The following is a 19,089-nucleotide window of genomic DNA, read 5'->3' on the forward strand; positions in this document are numbered from 1 at the left end:
CCGGCGGGATAAATGACTCTTGCGCCCGACGCAAATCTAAAAGGGGTTGGTCTGAAGTAGCTTCATTATTCATAGGTGTGGTTTGGGCGTAACGGGAAACAAACCAATGAGAGCATCATATCACATTCCCTTTAAGAGCATGATGAACGAGGTGCGTTTGTTCCATGGTGCAATACTATTATAACGGCGCATTTACCAGGCGCGCTTCAGGAGATCGATGCTCTCGTCAGGGCCGTAAAAGAAAGAGATGTGACATTGGGGACGGGACAAACACACCCAAATAAGCTTTGGTTAAACATGTGTATGATAATTTGAGTAAATGTGTAAGCTTTATGCCTATTTCTCCCATCGTCATTGACACAACAACGATTTCCCTCGTGTTTTAATATTTTCTTTATAATAATGTTGTATGATTTGCAAAAAGTTAAATGCATCTGTGCAGATGAATCATCTACAGTGTATGCGCATTGTTCACACTCTGTATAGACCATTTTGCAAGATGTAAACAACACTGGTCCAGAAACACTTTTCTTTGGCCATGTCCACACTAATACGTTTTCGTTTGAAAACGTATATTTTTCTCTCCGTTTTGGGCTTCCGTCCACACTGAGACGCCGTTTTAAGTCAACAAAAACGTATCGTTTGGAAAACGCTCTCCAAAGTGGATAAATTTGAAAATGCCGTTTTCGCGTTGTAGTGTGGACAGTGAAACCGGAGGTATTTCAAAACGATGACGTAAGTTTAGTCATGTGATCCATGTAGTACCAATAGATATTCATGTTTATCAGTATTGTGCCTGTTATGTGTTATTCATTTTTACACTATTGCTAAAATATGTTACTTTCTATGTTACTTAATATGTGCTATTCTTCATAGCTCAGTACTGCAAAGATAACAGATAATGTAGTCTACTCACATTTGCTGTCCTGCGGCAAAACAGGAGAGCAGTTGCGTTTTAGACCAAACATATGGTGACTGAATGCGACCTGGACGCATCCGCGATGGTGAGATATTTTGCTAAATAAAATTATCCTGTTATTGTGCGATGACATTATTATTTATTTTCCCATCTGTATCATCTCAATGAGCTTTTGTGAAGTTTCACGCATGCGCAGTAAAGTGAATTTAGAAGTTTCTCATCCACACTGAAACGTCAGAAAACGCCTGAAAACGCTAGTGTGGACGGAGAGCGTTTTTAAACGAAAACCCCGTTTTCAAATGTATCCGGATTAATGTGGACATAGCCTTTATTTCACATGTAAAGAAAACATCTTAAAGATGTTAGTTTAACTTTTTGATTCAATTTTATATGTTCTGTTGGTTGTATTTTATCCCAGCTTTTATGTTGTGTTAAACTGAAACAGGAAGTGCTTCTGGACTAGTGTTGTTTACATTAGGGATGGACACCGATTAATCGCGTTTGTGTTAAAAAAGTTTGTGTTTACATAATATAAATGTGTGTGTAGTGTGTATAATTATTTTGTATATATAAATACCTACACATGCATGTATATATTTAAGAAAAATGTGTTATTAATATATCAAATATTTATATATAATCTTAATTGTGAATAAATATATATAAAATATATACATGCATATATTTCTTAAATATATACATGCATGTGTGGGTATTTATATGTACAAAATAATTATACACACTACACAAACATATATTATGTAAACACAAACTTTTATTTTGGATGCAATTAATCGCTATTAATCGTTGCCCATCCCTAGTTTACATCTTTCAAAATGGTCTATTATGGCCAAGCATGTGCGCTTAAAATATCATCTGAATGTACGCCCACTGGAACTGCAAAATAGCACTTTTTGCGCCGATCCGCCCAGGGAGTTCATTCCCTAGTTTACCGGCGCGCGTCTGTGGAGGGAAAAAGCCCACTTTGCGCGGGTGCAAAATAGGAATAATACATTTTTCGGTGTATGAAGTCATTTGCGCCGGGTGCAAGATAGGGCCCTTACTGTACTTTCACACCGCCGCCAACTTGAGCATCAAAAGCATCCGGAAGTCATTCATTTTTTAATGGAAGCTGGCTTTTCTCAGCTGCAAGGAGCGTCAAATCCATCGGCATCCCGTTTTGGGCATTTTGAGCGTCAGTCAGAAAGTTGAAAGAAGCTCAACTTTATGGTAATAATGAGCTGTGACGCGGTTCAGCGGCAAGCAGCGGGAAAACACCAGCAACCAATCGGAAAATAGACGTCCTTCACGCTGGCTGATTCCAGAGAAACATGAATGTAAACTTTCGTTCCTACCAAAACATTAGTTCCGAGTAAATGGAAGAGAAGCTATAGACCATTTCACAAGATGTAAACAAGACTGGTCCAGAAACACTTCCTGTTTCAGTTTGTAACTGTTTTCTTTATTTCACATGTAAATAAAACATCTTAAAGATGTTTGTTTAACTTTTTGATTCAGTTTTAAATGTTCTGTTGGTTGTATTTTATCCCAGCTTTTTTGTAGTGTTAAAAAACTGAAACAGGAAGTGCTGTGTTGTTTACATCTTGTGAAATGGTCTATAATCGCCGTTGTTGTGTTTTCTACTGGTTTCGTATTATTTATGACATGACGTTGTTTGCTTATCGGGACCGCATGAGCGCAACTTTTATTTGAAATATTTACGAACGCACGTTTTAAAGCGGGAATGCAATTAATTTGCTCACGGTGACGCCGATTTGACCGCAATTATAATAATATTAATAATAGCTAACTATTTTTTTTCCCGACCAAATGTGACCAGAACGGTTATAAAAATGCTGTCATTAAAAAAGGTTTCTTCAATATATTGCTTGTTTTTTTCCTGTTTATAACTTTTCATGTTGTGACGCTTCTATTCTCCCTGCAACGTCAGAGCGTTCAAAGAGTCCAAAGCGACGAGCGTTCTTGACAGGGCGGCCAGAGCTTCTTTGACACTCAAGTCGGCGGCGGTGTGAACGTACAGTTAGAATTAAACGTGATATTCAACATCACAAACACAGACATTTTAGATCCAACAGTTTTCTGCTGCTCAATTTCGATAAATTACTTTTCAGAATTTTTACAGTAAAGTCGTAAAGAAATGAAAGTAGCAACGGATATTTTCTTCTCTATTGTGATGAACTTTTGAGTAAAATGTATTATTGAAAAAGAAAAAATGTTGTGTGGGGACTAACATATTGATTCAGGGCTGCCAACTGTCAGACTCAATTTGATGGTATTAAAATGCGATCTGCATCCAGATAAGTTATCCGGATAATAAAAAACGCATGTTATTGCAAGGTGTAAATGCGTTGTGATCGGATCTGCCTGACCACATCTGGAGGTAGTCTGGCTCGCATTGTGTCCGGATCTTTACTAGGTGTAAACGCAATCTGGTTGTTGAAACCACATATGTATATTTTACTCCTCCCAAAAATGCTAAAAAATAAACGAGTGAGAGCGTGTTATATAGGCTATATGTCATGTTATAGCCTAGCCTAGTCAGATGCGACACGCATCAGCTCAGATGAGCAGCTGAGCGTCTATTCAACGTGCAAACATCGCAAATAAAAGTGAAAGTAAGTCACAGACGCAGTTAACACATCTTCAAGTAAAGAAACGAAATTATCTTACCAGGCCTGTTGCCACTCTCTCTTATTGATGTCTTTGATTTGGAAATTAGCTGATGATCAACAAAATGCAGCTCATATCTGTTGCTTTTGGTGGCGTGCAATCCATTAAATCTGCATATAACGCGGGAGTTGAAGATCGGATTTATATCCGTTTTGCAAAAACACATTTATGTGGCCAGGTGTAAATGGAATCGGTACTTATTATCCGGATAACTTATCTGGATCGCATTTTAATACCAGGTGTAAATGGGGTCTTTGAGCCAATTCTCACGCTCTCACGCCACACCCCCGATTTCTCACGCTGAAGTGTCAACCCGGTCGGTCAAATGCCTGAAAGATGAGTTTATCTATAGATCTACCTGTTGAGCCACTCGCGATCGACTAGTTATACCACAAATTAGTTAAAATTTCCCGTAATCTAGAGCGAGCGAGCGTGCGTGCATTCGAGACCTAACCGCACACGCGCAAGGTAGCAGAGAGGTAGCGAGCGAGAGACCTTGCGTGTGTGCAGTCAGCATGCAGACTAAATCTAGTCTTAATAAGTCATTTCACTGGAAGATCAAGTTTATTACATTTTTAAAAATGAAAAGTATGCATGGATGAATCGTTCACAACAAGATCACTAATGTGCATTTTAGCAAATAGTGACTTTTCATTTCATTTTGACTATATTCAAACGATCATGGAAAATTCATTCATGATATGATCCTGTAATATGTAGAGTTCTCCTACAATGTGCTTTTAATATATGACAGTAACACTTTTGACCATTTATTCCAGCTCCCTCTGTGTCAAAGGTAAGCGTCACATCTCTCATTTGACTAACTTTATGATGTTTTTGAACATAAACATACTGTATATATTTCCAGTTCAACAGTTTGAGCAGTAGCAATAGTGTATTTTTTTGCACGCGCTCACAGGATGGTAGAGTAGTGGTGGTTTGGCCCATAAAGAAGACACCTGACTTGATGAAGGATCTTTGCTATCTGGCTGCACCATTTGGCAGAATAGTGAAACATATTTTGTCCGTGTCCAGACAACAGGTCAGTGTTTTGTGTTTGCGTTTGGTTGGGTACAAATATTAATTTTCCCTTTTAAATACAATCTTTATTTGAACAGAAGTTTTCAGTGGATGGTTGAAACGTTTTACTAAAAGTATAATATTATCACAGTATATTTAATAACCATTATATGTTGAACTATACTGTTTTTCATTATTTTTTATGAGCCAGTAGTACACATGACTCTATTCTTAGTGTGTGAAAACATAACGAAACCTAAAGTTTGTGTGTGACACTTTAGGTTGAAAATGTTAACATTAGTTTACATGAACTCACCCTTTCTATGTTTATTAACCATGATGAATAGAGCCCGACAGATAAAGGATTTTGAAGGCCGATACCGATACAAATATTTTTGGGTTTTAAAATCCGATATTCCGATATATCGGCCGATATATTTTTTTTATTAAATATTGTTGGATTTCACACACGTGTAAAAGAAAAGCTAACTTTTCTGCAGAAGATACGTTTGATACTTTTTCTCTATGTCTAAATATTCACTCCTCACAAGTATAACTTACATTTTACAATACAGGAACTGTAACTAGAGATATGCTAGTTATAAATACAGTAATCATTATTTTATTTAGGCAGGAAAAGTTCATTGTGGTTTCCAAGCTCATTAATGTTAACGTTAGCGGTCTTTCACTGATGATAGTGGCATTAGCTAGCTTTGTGGTTAGCTAGTCTATGATGAGCCATAATTTAGCAATAGATAACATCATACTGCAAATTGTAAAACATACTTTTTCAATATAACAGGCCAAGGAGAGATGATTAAAGCGTGTTTCGTCCGTTTTTATTTTATTTTTTAAATATTCATTTATCGGCCATTATAACTGCCAATACCGATATTTTGGAAAATGCCTAATATCGGCCGATATATCGGTCTGGCTCTAATGATGAATTATTTTAAAATCTTTACTTTCTACATGTACTGTCTTTTTAAAAAGTATTGCTTTTTAGTATTACAAGGAAATGAGCTAGAAAAAAGCTAACATGAAATAATATTAAAGCCAGAGACCTTGTGATTTGCTAAACAGCTGTGGTTAGTGTGTGTAGTTATTGCGTCTGTTTACTGTGATTTTCATTTTACTAATCAGTTATTACGCAATTTTCAAGTTTTTCCTTTACACTTCATGTGTGTGTGTGTGTTCTTGTAGGCTATGATTGAACTGGAATCAGGTGAAATAGCCCAAGAAATGGTGCAGTTCTACAGAGATCACAAGGCAAGGGTGTGTGGCAGACCGGTGTCTATATCCATATCCCGTATCATGAAAACAATAGAGGTATGGTGTTATGAAAACATACTAGACAGAAAAACATCCAGTTTATTGGTGATCACATTGCTGAACTAGTTCCATCTAGTCTATATGTTGCGTGTTTTAAATTGCCACAGCCCATATACAACCACAGACAACAATTATTTTATCGACAGGCAAAGTTTTTTCCCATCCTCACCGACCTCGCCATAACACCCGTTTAAATGATCATACGACGCCTCCTCGCGGACACTGGTGTCTTGGGTTGCCAGATTGGGTGTTTTTTTCCCGCTACATATTAAAGGAGTAGTTCACTTTTGAAAAAACTTTTGCTGATAATTTACTCACCCCCATGTCATCCAAGATGTCCATGTCTTTCTTTCCTCAGTCGAAAAGAAATTTAGGTTTTTGATGAAAACATTCCAGGATTTTTCTCCATATAATGGACTTCAATGGGAACCAAACGGTCGGAGGTCCAAAGTAAACGACAGTTAATAACAGTTTCAGATGCAGCTTCAAATGTCTTTAAACGACACCAGACGATAAATAAGGGTCTTATCATGCGAAATGATCGGTTATTTCAAAGCTTATTCCAAAAATGTTTGGAATTTAATACGTAACGTAATACGTAAAAGGTCACGTAATACGTAATTACGTTCAAAAGGTCACGGGCGACGTAGCCAGAAGTACAGAGTCAGAGTGTTTACAAGTTGAACGCATAGGTTGAACGTGCAAACTAACTCAAACGCCGTTTACAAAAAAGGAATTAAAAGGAAAAACAACGATGTCGGACGATTTTGACTCTGTACTTCCGGCTACGTCGCCCGTGACCTTTTGAACGTAATTACGTATTACGTGACGTTACAAACGCGCCTCACAGAATAGAGCAAAGCTAGCATTTGTCCTTAGAAAAGTTACATTTTTGGAATAAGTTTTGAAATAACAGATCGTTTCGCATGATAAGACCCTTATTCATCGTCTGGTGTCGTTTAAAGACATTTGAAGCTGCATCTGAAACTGTTATTAACTGTCTTTTGGACCTTGAACCGTTTGGTTCCCATGTAAGTCCATTATATGGAGAAAAATCCTGCAATGTTTTCATCAAAAACCTTAATTTCTTTTCGACTGAGGAAAGAAAGACATGGACATCTTGGATGACATGGGGGTGAGTAAATTATCAGCAAAAGTTTTTTCAAAAGTGAACTAATCCTTTAACCCTTAAAGACCTAGACCATTTTTGGAGCACCTGCACCGCTTGTTCTTTTCTTTGTTTTTCTAACCCATTATAGCAGTCAGCATCAAGTGCCATATATCATTTTTATCAGGAGAACTTGAAGTTTCAATTTATCTCATTTAAATAATCCATTTTTACATTTAATATGTCTTAGAATGGATGAATTTACCATATTTGTAGTGATTTTTTTTACTCAACTCAAACAAATCCTCCTGAAGTTTGGATTTTTTCCTTTAGAAAGCTGTACTTGGATATTTTACATTTCCAGATGTAATTTTGACTACATGCAACAATCCCTAAGCAAGTTATAGGCATTTATTACAACATTATGATCGGCGATTTTCAGTGAAAAGCATTGTTTCAGTGAAAACAGTGTTTTTCATACTGACAATTTAGATGTGTCCAAAAAGTTAAGGAAGTTACATAAATAGAAACATTGTAGTAGAACAATGAAGCAAAAAAAAAAAACTTATATATAAATAAAACTTATATAAACACACACACACACTTACATACATAGCCAATATGAACTACTTTGACTTTACCTCTCTTCAAATTTCTAAAGAAAGATGCTAATTGGTCGTGCAAAAGACCAAGAACTATATTTATTGGTTGAGTAGATGATAGTTTTAACCAATCTGGGGATGGGGTGGGACTAAGCATTAACAGTCATTTATGATTGGCTCAGAGGAAAAAAACGCACGGGTTTCTTTGACGAATCAATGCTGATCAAAACTTGATGACGCAATCACATTCACTACGGAGCTTCTGAATGTCCAAACGCGATTAACCCGATATCACAGAAAAGCCGCGAATCTCCTCTTTATGGGACTTTTTAAAGCATACGGATTGGAGCAGCGGTTCAAAAGTTATTTAACATTTAAGAACAACAGTTATTTTTAGCCGCCGGCGGCTGTATAGGTCTTTAAGGGTTAAGGCCTGTTTACGTGTGTTTTAGGCGGGGTTTCGCCTGGAAGGCTCTATAGCAATCTGGCACCCTATTGTGCGAAGTTAAACTGACAGAGAGCGTGCGTTCACAGACACCAGGATGAACGCATTCACAGTTCGTTCATCAGGCATTCGTTCATACAGTAGTTCAGTTCACGTTCGCCCAAAATATGAACACGTTCATGAACTATCGTTCATTGAATGCGTTCAGGCACAGCACTGTATAGTGGTAATGTCACTTCTTCCCTTTAAGACTTGGTTCACTACAATAAAAGAGAAAGAAAATGTTGTTTTCTTGAAAAAATGTATTTTCTCCGTAGAACACAACATAGTTAAATTCCCCCTGTGCTGAAAATCAAGCTTTTAATGTTGTTTATATATGTCTATGTGGTGTCTTTAAAGTACTTTAAGACACTTCTCCTTAAAAGTGCAGTGAACCAAAGACAGTCTAAAAAATGTGGTTTAAAAATGTTGGTGTTTCTGACATCACAAACTACCTTGTAACCAATCAGGCGATCGTCACTAAGTGGATCCCTGAGCTGTGTGAGTGGAGGTGGGGCTAATTTGCATATTCACATAACTAAATTAATAATTGTAATATATTTATATACTAAATGAGGCAAGGGTGTAGTTACATTTTAAGTATTTTTTATTACTTAAAATAAAGTAAAACCAAGTGTTTTAAAGGGGTAGTTCACCCAAAAATGAAAATTCTGTCAGTATTTACTCACCCTCATGTTGTTCCAAACCTCTATGTGTTTATTTGTCCTGCTGTACACAAAGGAAGATATTTGGAAGAATGTTTTAATCAAACAGATCTCAATCACAATTGACTACCACTATGGAAGTCAATGGGGATTGAGATTTGTTTGATTAAAACAGAATTTTCATTTTTGGGTGAACTAACCCTTTAAGGCGTGAAGATTTTTCGTTTAAATATTTAGTTTTAAGTGTTCAGTGATGAGTTTTAAGGGATACAATTATTGACTACAGGGGGACTTTAAGATGATAAATATAAAGATATAAAAAAGAGCAGCCTGTGTATCATTTCTCAGAAATCGCTTGCTGCCCCCAATCTTTATATATGAACACAACGTTTGTGAATTTTGAAGTGTAAATATAATTGGCAGAAGTCGAAAGCTAAACATGGGCTATAAACAAACTACACCACGGTAACATGACTTCAACATCGCCACCATTTAGTTTGCAAAACCGTGATTATAAATGCAACGAGGCTGTGAAAGCGACTAGTTGAGTAGATGAGTTTTACTGTTCAGTTTGACGATGTTTGATGTCCCGACAACATCTGGAGTCCCATTTAGACACTTTTTCAAGACGCGTAACAGCTTTAAAAATCACAAGGGAGTTTGACTGATGTATTTTATGCCGTAGAATAAAATGTGAAAGTGTCTTGAGCTTGTGATCACCACACTGACCTTAATCCAAGCATTTAACCAAAAAAAAAAACCCTCATTGACTTTGAGATTTGGAATCACGATTCCAGGTTTTGGCCAACAAAAACGTCATCCCTGCAGCTCTCAATTGAACTAAAACATTTGTTGTGTGTTTCTCAATCCCTCATACCCTTTTTAGAGCCCTAGTTGGAGATCAGTTTTCATCAGCGGTCTTCCCAACCAAAGATTTCAACATAAATACACAAAGGAATCCCTTTTAAATCTGGGTAAGCCCTTTGGAAAACTGACTGCCTACTCTCTAGCCGAGCATCAAGCAACGGTACGTATACACCCCCCCCCCCCCCCATCACTATCTATGATGAGTAGCTGTTTTAGACACTGCGATTTATTTTTCCTGAGCCGTCCCTTTCTTGTTCCTTCTCAGTGTTACATGCAATTTGAAAGCGCAAAGGCAGCTCAACGTATGGTTGCGCGGTACAAACGACGGCCTTGCAAATTTTGGGGGTCTATCCTGAAGATAGTCATGAGCAGGAAGGGAGACTCTATGATTCGTTGGTAGGTGAATGTGTCTCTCTCACTTCAATGTAACTCTGAAATCAATCATGTTCTCATTACCCGTCGCTGAATAAAGTGGATGCACGTATGACTCAATACATTTTCATCCTTGTATTTGGAGTTGAATCAGTGCTCGAAGTGGGGCGGTACTCACCGGTACGCAGTACCGCCACTTCTACATTTTTCTCTTAAGCATACCTGCACTTTTTGTTGCGTACCGCTACTTCTCGCATGTAGCCGGTACTCTATACCACTGACAGAAAAAGCGTGACGGCCGTTTAACCCCCAGAGCTGATCGCGGGATTTGCGGCCACCGCAAGCGTGTAGAGCTTATCTTTTTCGGCTTGCATGAATAATCCATAGACATATACACTAGACCTCACCTTGGCTTCGGCAGTTCATTTGAACAAATGCGTCAATAGAGCCGCCATCTTGAAACAGGGGAGCCCCTCCACTAGTGTTGGGCGATATGCTCTATTTTCATATCGTCCTATCGTCAGCCTGTGAGATCGGCGATACACGATATTATCGTGAGGGGGCGGGGTTAACTTATTTGATTATTAACTTGATTATTTAGCCTACTCATTAATTTGCTTGTTTTATTAGCCTACTTCGTTTTATATACGAGAATCTTTTTTCTATTTTGCTAGCAAAGGTGGAGTGTTTATTAATAGGATCAGGTTATTTCCTGGTATAGCCTAGTGAGGTAAAAAAAAAAGATATCCTAATCCTTTTGTTAGTCAACGGGAAATTTACGGACACATTAGCCTATCCTCATGCCGTTACATGCAGCATTTTGACTAGGGCCTATTTCTGCACGAGATGAAAACACGTTTTAATAATTTCTTGGGTTAGAAAAAGTCGGAGTTTGCGATATGTGCCCCCCCCCAACAGTGCGCTCTCTGCGCACTTCACATGCGCACTTCAGTAAGCACGAAGTACGCGGGTAAATGTGTTTTAAATGAGGAGAAATGGAGAAACAAGAGCAAGGGCCAAACGTCTAGCTGAGTCGATCGGTTTATAATTATACTTATGACTTGACTCTGATAAAGGAAAACGGGTTAATGCGTTTACATGACCACATGCATTGTCAAGTTATTCAACATAATCAGGTTAAGAACGTCGTCGCATGTAAACGCGCTCAATCTCTGAAAGTGAAAGTAAAAACGGACTGCTTTCGGCATCATTAACGCCGCGTTCCCTCAGAGACGACGATGATAACTGTAACTATAATACTATTTTAGTGATATTATTATTAATACTATTTATTAATTGTATTGTTTTTAGTGTTAGTGTCATTAAACGTTTTGTTAATGTGTTACGGAAACAAATACTGACGAACGGAACAACGATGCCGTTTTTTATCTTGGATCTGTAGGAAATTGAATTTTGCGTCTGTTAAAACGAGCACATAATTTGTGAATGGATCACCTTGCAATTAAATTTTGATGTGGGATGTTTTTTAGTCTGTTTTAAAAACATTCTCTTAGAGGAGTCCTCATTAGCGCGTGTGTTGTTGCAATTGTTATGAGGTGATGTCGTAAATTCAGGCAAGGCAAATTAATTGTAGTTTCTAATATTCATTTCATAACAATACTAGCTTTATAATAATAATAGGCCTAATAATAATAATTTAATACATTATGGTAAAACGAGACAATTATCGTATTGATATCGTCAAAGGCATCTGCCATCGGCGATATGTCAGACTATCGTCGATACACGATACTATCGTCTATCGGCACAACCCTACCCTCCACTTTAATGCATCAGCGTCAATGTAGCAGACACAGGTCTAACGGAAATAAAATCACCATAAATCATCATGAATGCGATTTTTCTTGTTTTTTTGATTTGTTCCAACGGTCAGTTCCAGAAAGAAAAAATTAATATTATTATTTTTTTTTAAAACATCCGTGAACATCATACGCTGCACAAAAGTCCGCCACCATCAATGAATTCGAAGTAAAGGCAGAGATAGCAGCGTTACCTAGCTACTTCCTATGACAAGACCCCTGTTCCAAGATGGCGGCGGTTTTGCCGCATGCTTAGAATCCCAAGGTGAGGTCTAGTGTATACGTCTATGTGAATAATCAATGACTGCATTCACACCGCGAGGAGGAGCGTCGCGTAAGCAGCAGTGAAGGATTCTATTTTTGTTGTGCTCACGCTCATTTAAGGTAAAAGCACACTTTTGATGGAGAAAATAAATATGATTTCACACAAAAAGTGTCAAATGCACAGAATTTGCATGTCTAGTGTGTGTTAACAAGAACTGGAGTAGGCTACGTCAGAAAAGAAAAAGACAAGATTTAGCCATTTAAACTTGTCTTAATTATTCATTTTGGGTAAAACTAGGTTTTATAAATAAATAAAACGAGCAAGCTAGTCAGAATATAAGCTTTTCTTTTAGTTTATGTAAAAGCCTATGTTTCACAAAACATGTTTTGGAGAAAAACATTTATTTTATAATGTGATTTCCCCCCCACTTTCAATTCTTTTTCTTAAACGAAAGATTAGGATTTTGCCAATTTTTTGAATGAAAGATCAAAAGGATAAACGATGCAGATTAATTTTTTACTGCCATTTTTTTTACTCATATTTACCAGGGGTATTATTAATTCTGGTCAGGACTGTATGTATATATATATATATATATATATATGACATATTTACAAGAGGTGCAATTAGAGCGGATTGTATAATTCCACGTAGGAAAACATAGTTCGGTCAAGCTGTTTTCTCATACAAAGCTTCACATCAGTGGAATACAGTACCTCAACCAATTAGAGAGTGCTCATCATTTAACTCTTTTAAGCTTAATTTTAAGAAATGGCTTCTACATAACCAACACTGTGAACATTAACGCTGCTCCTCTATTATTATTATTATTATTACTAACCTTATTATTAATTTTATTATAGACCTATTCTTTCATACTTAATTAAATTATTTTTAATTTCTTTTTTTTTCTTTTTTTGGTTTAATTGTGTCTGTATATACATTGTCTTTTTGTATACTTCTAGTTTTATGACTGTTGTATTGCTGTAATTTTTAACTCTTTTTTTCTAGTTAAGAGCCTAATAACATCTGGCAAAGGGACTACCAATGAAAACTAGCCTTTGGGCTAATTTGGGTATATTTACATTTAAGAATGTTTATTAATGTACACTGTCCCTTTTCTAAATAAATAAATAAATAAATAAATAAATATAAAATGGTAAACACCTGTAGTTCAATTTTCTTAGCTAATTTGGTCTTGGTCAGTTTAATGGCATAGGGATGTGTTCACAACCTAATAGGTCAGCTTTTATTTTGTATATTTCGAGACGGAACTTCCCGAACATCCAAAACAATGCGGTGCTCTGGGATAAATGCACTCGATGGATATGTGTAGCAACATATGATGGTATTCCTTCTGACCAGCTGGGAACTTATGAAGAGCTTATAAAATGTGTCAAAACAGCGTCGGGAATCCCTTCGGCAACATCGCGACTACAACGAGAAAATCCTTCAGCATTCTGTCCTTGTTAGTGTCGCATCTTGTGACATCATGTCCTGTTTTTGGTTCGTTTTTAAGTGTAAACACACCCCTAGTTTGAAATGTTTGCTTGTGCTGTTTTTTTTAATAAATGGCACTGACATTAAGTGACTTACAAAGTGGCATCAGTCGTTAGACAACAGAAAAAAATTGACCATGTTTCGTGCAACTTGTGACAACCATTGTGAAAGTAACAGAAATAATTTTCGATGACTTCATTTTGTTTGCTCTATTATTATTACAGGACATACACTTCAGAAGAAGCTGAGGAGAAAGAGTTAAAAAAGGAGGAAAAACAAATTAAACCAAGCTCTGAAAGAACAGGAAATGATCAGGAAATCAAGAGTGACGCAAAGGAGGTGAACATCACACATGTTGGACACATTTGACAGAATCTGTTCTCATGATCTTAGAAATATTAAGAAAATGAATGATTGATTGATTGATTGTCCGCCCAGGGTTTCTCATAAAATTTCTGATCTAAAGTGTCATGCTCACATGCAGAACTAAACTTTTGATTTACATTTTCAAACTAATTGAAAGGAAAGTAAAAGCAGCCAAGTGTCATGCATATATGGTGTCAATAAGATATATTATGTGTTTGCAGAACCAGCAAAGTTCTCTACCGGATTGTGAAGGTGTTGGTGGGGATTCAGTTTGTGAAGGGAAAGGTTCAGAAGAGGTTAATCAACAGGACAAAACCCCTCTGAGCCCTTCTCAATCTGACCACATTGTGGGTAAGTCCATCACACACTTATAACCACTGGATCTTCATTTAAAACATAATGCATTTCTAATGGTTTAAAATGTTTAGGGCAATGGATTGGCAATAAACACTAAACACTTCTCGCATTATTTCAGGTGTGGACTACGTCATCCCAGTAACTGGTTTCTTCTGCAAGCTCTGTAACATATTCTACACCGACGAGAGCAAAGCAAAATCCCAGCACTGCCGCAGCCTGGAGCATCACAACAACTTCAAGGTGACTGTAATAGACTTACAATAGATTATAAAACGGACTGTGAAAAGTCTTTTCTTGTCCACGTTTTTTTTTTTTTTTTTTTTTGACGCATTTCTTACCCAATGGTCACTTTTTTTGCAATTTCTGTAGTTTTGTAACCTCATTCAATTTTTTTTTACTTGTCAGTGCGAGTTAAATATCTCCTTTTGGCCCATTTTACCTGTAAAAGAAAACACATGCACATTAGTGATGCGCGGGTCTGCTTTTTTCCAACCCGTGGGTCTTGCTTTTATGAAATGATTTGGCCCGCCCCTGCCCACGACCGTTAAATAGACATAGTAGCTAGCTACTAGGCATTGTAATGTAAATGAAAACAGCATTTATTTCAGTATGAAAGTGCTTGGAAACATTGCCCTGTAAACTGGCAACAGACGATTATGAATATGAACCATAAATCAGGACATATTAATAAACATTTTCAACATTTACAAAGCAGCGTTTGTATTCATCTAATACGCTAAACCATTTTTTATTTCTTAGACCCCCCACAAATATGTCTTGACATGCTGGAAGTGCCCGTTTTATGGCGCTGCTGTTTGTATATTTTTCACACGAGCTGCACTTCAGGTGGCCGATGCTACTGTTGTCTTCTGCTGCAACTACTTCTGAGAACCGCTTCCAAACATTAGATTTGGCAGTCTGACCTTTTTTTTCTCTGTTAACCCTCTGGGGTTGTTCGTTTCAGAGTCACCCTCGGGGTGTTCGGGGGGCGGGATTCATATTTAAAAAAAAAAATCCTGATTTTTTTTTTTTTACTCATTTTTTATAATATTTTTTCTTTTCTGTTTTGGTGTTTTGAGAAAATTTCAAAAATAAAAAATAATTATAATTAGTATTAATGCAATAATTATGACAAAATTTCCCCCCATTGAACATAATAGAAAAAATATTTAAACAATTTTTTACAAATTTTTTTAAAGCTGTATTTCATTTTAGAGTCAAAGCAATTTTTGAAATGAGATGGATGCCATCTGGTGGACAAACTGAGCATTTTAAAAATGCAAAACACTGTATAATCTGAATTTTTTGGTGTGTTTGTGTATAAAAGTGTGTGTGTGTGTGTGTGGGGATGTGTCTGTTTTGCACTCTTGATGTTTTATAGATTCACCTCTTCACTGTTGTGTGCTTTTTTCAAGATCGTGGCTGATTTGTAGATTGTACGCACAAAAAAACTCAGTATTTTCACATTTTTGCCAATTTCCCATTCATTTTCCATGCGGGTCCATTTGGACCCGAAGGTCCTGAGTGTGACTATTTTTTACAACCACTTAGACTACTCACATCCTGTCCCCAATTTTTTTGGGTGTTCAAATACCAAATACCAACAAAGTCACCAAATTTCGGACCATTCCGAGGAAGCTGTGATTTTAAAAAAATTTTTTATTTAAATTCTTCGGGTCCATTTGATTTTTTTAATCATGTAAATTCCCGACCTCAATTAACTGTGATAAATCTGAACCATTACACCCCTAATAATATATAAATTACTTTCCCAAGTGAAAAACATTTTAAAAGCCACTTTACCTGTTTCACTCTGTATTGCATAACAGTACATTTCCCCCTTCTAAGTAAAGTGCTTTGGGTACCCAGAAAAGCGCTATATAAATTATTATTATTATAATCAGATAATAGAAGTAAGATGGGTTTCAAGTTCCTATGCGTCTTGTGCCCGTTGTGTGGATGAACTTACATTTACATCGCTTTGATTTTCAGCTCAAACACGCCGAAGTAGTGGAACCGGCAGACGGACACCTGGACGGTTGAGGAAAAGGGTGATCATGAAAAGACAGAGACGTTGTACTTTTGATTCATTATGTTTTTTTAATTTGTTTTCATTCCAGTGAGTTTCGACATTCTTTCTGTCCAAAAGTTTTGTTTATGAAAGCGCTTGCAAGAGTGAATGTGTGTGAGAGAGAAATGCGTGTGGATAAAATGATGGCGTCATTGTAATGATTTGGATGTGCATTAGTAAACAGAATGAAGTAGAGTGTTACACTAAGCTCATGAAATAAACTCAAGTTTGTTTACCGTCAGGTACGTTTACTCTCACCTGTATCATAGCTTGATAAAAGCTCTTTAGTTATGCAAGGCAAGCATGATCTGTAATAGTGTGTGAGTGCGTGCGGTGCGCACAATAACACTGATCAACATCTAAAACAGTTAAACCTCACAGCATTGGCTCCGAACATCATCATCTTGACATCATTTATGAATGCGTGTACAATTTTCCATCAGTTTAACCCTCTGGGGTTGTTCGTTTAACAGTCACACTCGGGACCTTCGGATCCAAATGGACCCAAAGGGCGGGATTCATATTTAAAAAAAAAATAATACATTTTTTTTTACTTGTTTTTTATAATATTTTTTCTTTTCTTTTTTGGTGTTTTGAGAAAATTTCAAAAATATTTTTTTTTTATAATTAGTATTAATGCAATAATTATGACCAAAATTTCCCCCATTGAATATAATAGAAAAAATATTTAAAAAAAATAAAATAAAAAATTTAAAGTTGTCTTTCATTTTAGAGTCAAGCCTAGGCCTCATAAAAGCAATTTTTGAAATGAGATGGATGCCATCTGGTGGACAAACTGAGCATTTTAAAAATGCAAAACGCTGTATAATCGAATTTTTTTGGTGTGTTTGTGTATAAAAGTGTGTTTTCAACTCTTGATGTTTTATAGATTCACCCCTTCACTGTTTGTAGATTGTACGCACAAAAAAGCTCAGTATTTTCACATTTTTGCCAATTTCCCATTCATTTTCCATGCGGGTCCATTTGGACCCGAAGGTCCTGAGTGTGACTATTTTTTTTACAACCACTTAGAGTTCACATCCTGTCCCCAATTTTGTTTGGGTGTTCAAATACCAAATACCAACAAAGTCACCAAATTTCGGACCATTCAGAGGAAGCTGTGATTTTTAAGAAAAAGTTTATTTGAATTCTTCGGGTCCATTTGGGCCGAAGGACCCTAGAGGGTTAAAAAATGTTACGAATGTATCTTACCACAAACCAAGACATTATTTCTTGCAAACTTTGTCTGTGAAGGTCAAAATTAAATGAACGTGCATTGATTTGTACAAATAGTGGCACATTTGTGAATAGTTATTATCTTTTGTGTAAAAGTATTGTGATTTGCGCCAAAGGAAGATGTTCCGATTCAAACAAAATGATGTTGCACGGACAACACAAGTAACTACTTATGAACGGCAAGATACAGTTGCAACAGTTTGATGGATATTTGTGCACACGTTTAAAAGTTTAGACTAATTTTCTCTCTTTTCAATACAATCAAACCCCATTGAGTCAAAATATCTACGTTTAAATGCAACCAAATGATCCGTTAGTAATCAGCATTCATATGAACAACACAATCGATCCGACCGTGCTCAGTACCAATACATTTTGGTGGGATTGACCTGAAATAATCCGATAAATGGGAGAAAATAAGCATGTAAATGCTTGAATCTTACTATTTACTCAATTTGATCAAAAAAAAAAATCCTTGCGCAGTGTCAAACTTATGTATTATTGTTTTTTTATATGTTAATAACACATGTAATGCACATGTAAAGCAGATTGCAAAGTTTGGAGTTCATATAGAAACTGAAATCGAAATCCTTGCATGTAAACACGCCTTATAAAAAATACATTTACAACAGATTAACTAAAACTAATACATTACTAAATAAATAATGAAGTGTGATTAAAAGTGTCAATTGAATTCAATTTTTCTAACAAATAAATGTAGTGGATTTAAAAACAAGAAACATTGAACTAAATAGCCAAACATCTTGAACTATATTTCAATCATGACAATTGGAAATTTTTTTGATTGTCAAAGGTTCTGTATATAGATAAAACATGACGCTCCACAAACAGTGATGGTGTAATACAATCTTAGCATCGTAAGCACATTTACTTTACATGCACGTTAGTTAATGCATTAACAACAGATTTCATATCAATTTGACATCTTTTCTCACACCACTGGAATGTATAGCATCAGATCTTTACAGTGACATCAGAAAAATTATGCACATCAATAACATTTTGGGCACGTTCTGGTAGCAGGAACAGTAACCTTTGTAGTTAGATGGTATACGTCAATAATAGTGTACATCTGACAGCAATAGCACAGTATCACCTCCACCAAATACATGTATATCTTGACACACTGATACATCATATGGCTTTAAGTTAAAAATAGACTTTTCTTTTGAATGTTCCTATTGCACGGCATGCATGCTTCCCAGGACACTACACCTTGAGTGCACTTTTAAGTTGCTTTGGGTAAAAGCATCAGCCAAATATGCACTTGTAAATGGATGTTAGATCAAGGGGTACCAGATTGTCAGCTTACAATTTGTAAAAGGCTACAAGTTGAGTATTAATAGTATTTAAAGGGATAGTTCACTTTGAAATTAAGTTTTGGTATGTTTTA

General features: G+C 36.4%; 1 protein-coding gene across 1 annotated transcript in view; it reads left to right on the forward strand.

Annotated features, from left to right (window-relative positions):
- The window catches only part of LOC120472041 (uncharacterized), a 31,384-nt gene extending 14,704 nt beyond the window's left edge, over positions 1-16,680 (forward strand). The window contains exons 11-19 of the mRNA XM_039662037.2: positions 4,390-4,406; positions 4,530-4,652; positions 5,834-5,959; positions 9,708-9,848; positions 9,954-10,084; positions 13,870-13,984; positions 14,233-14,362; positions 14,487-14,608; positions 16,361-16,680. Coding sequence (XP_039517971.2) covers positions 4,390-4,406; positions 4,530-4,652; positions 5,834-5,959; positions 9,708-9,848; positions 9,954-10,084; positions 13,870-13,984; positions 14,233-14,362; positions 14,487-14,608; positions 16,361-16,411 — 956 coding nt within the window. The 3' untranslated portion in view covers positions 16,412-16,680. The remainder of the gene's footprint in view (positions 1-4,389; positions 4,407-4,529; positions 4,653-5,833; positions 5,960-9,707; positions 9,849-9,953; positions 10,085-13,869; positions 13,985-14,232; positions 14,363-14,486; positions 14,609-16,360) is intronic.
- The last annotated feature ends 2,409 nt before the right edge of the window (positions 16,681-19,089 follow it).

Source organism: Pimephales promelas, chromosome 4 (assembly GCF_988280905.1).
Source record: "Pimephales promelas chromosome 4, fPimPro1.hap1.1, whole genome shotgun sequence".
Taxonomy (NCBI): domain Eukaryota; kingdom Metazoa; phylum Chordata; class Actinopteri; order Cypriniformes; family Leuciscidae; genus Pimephales; species Pimephales promelas.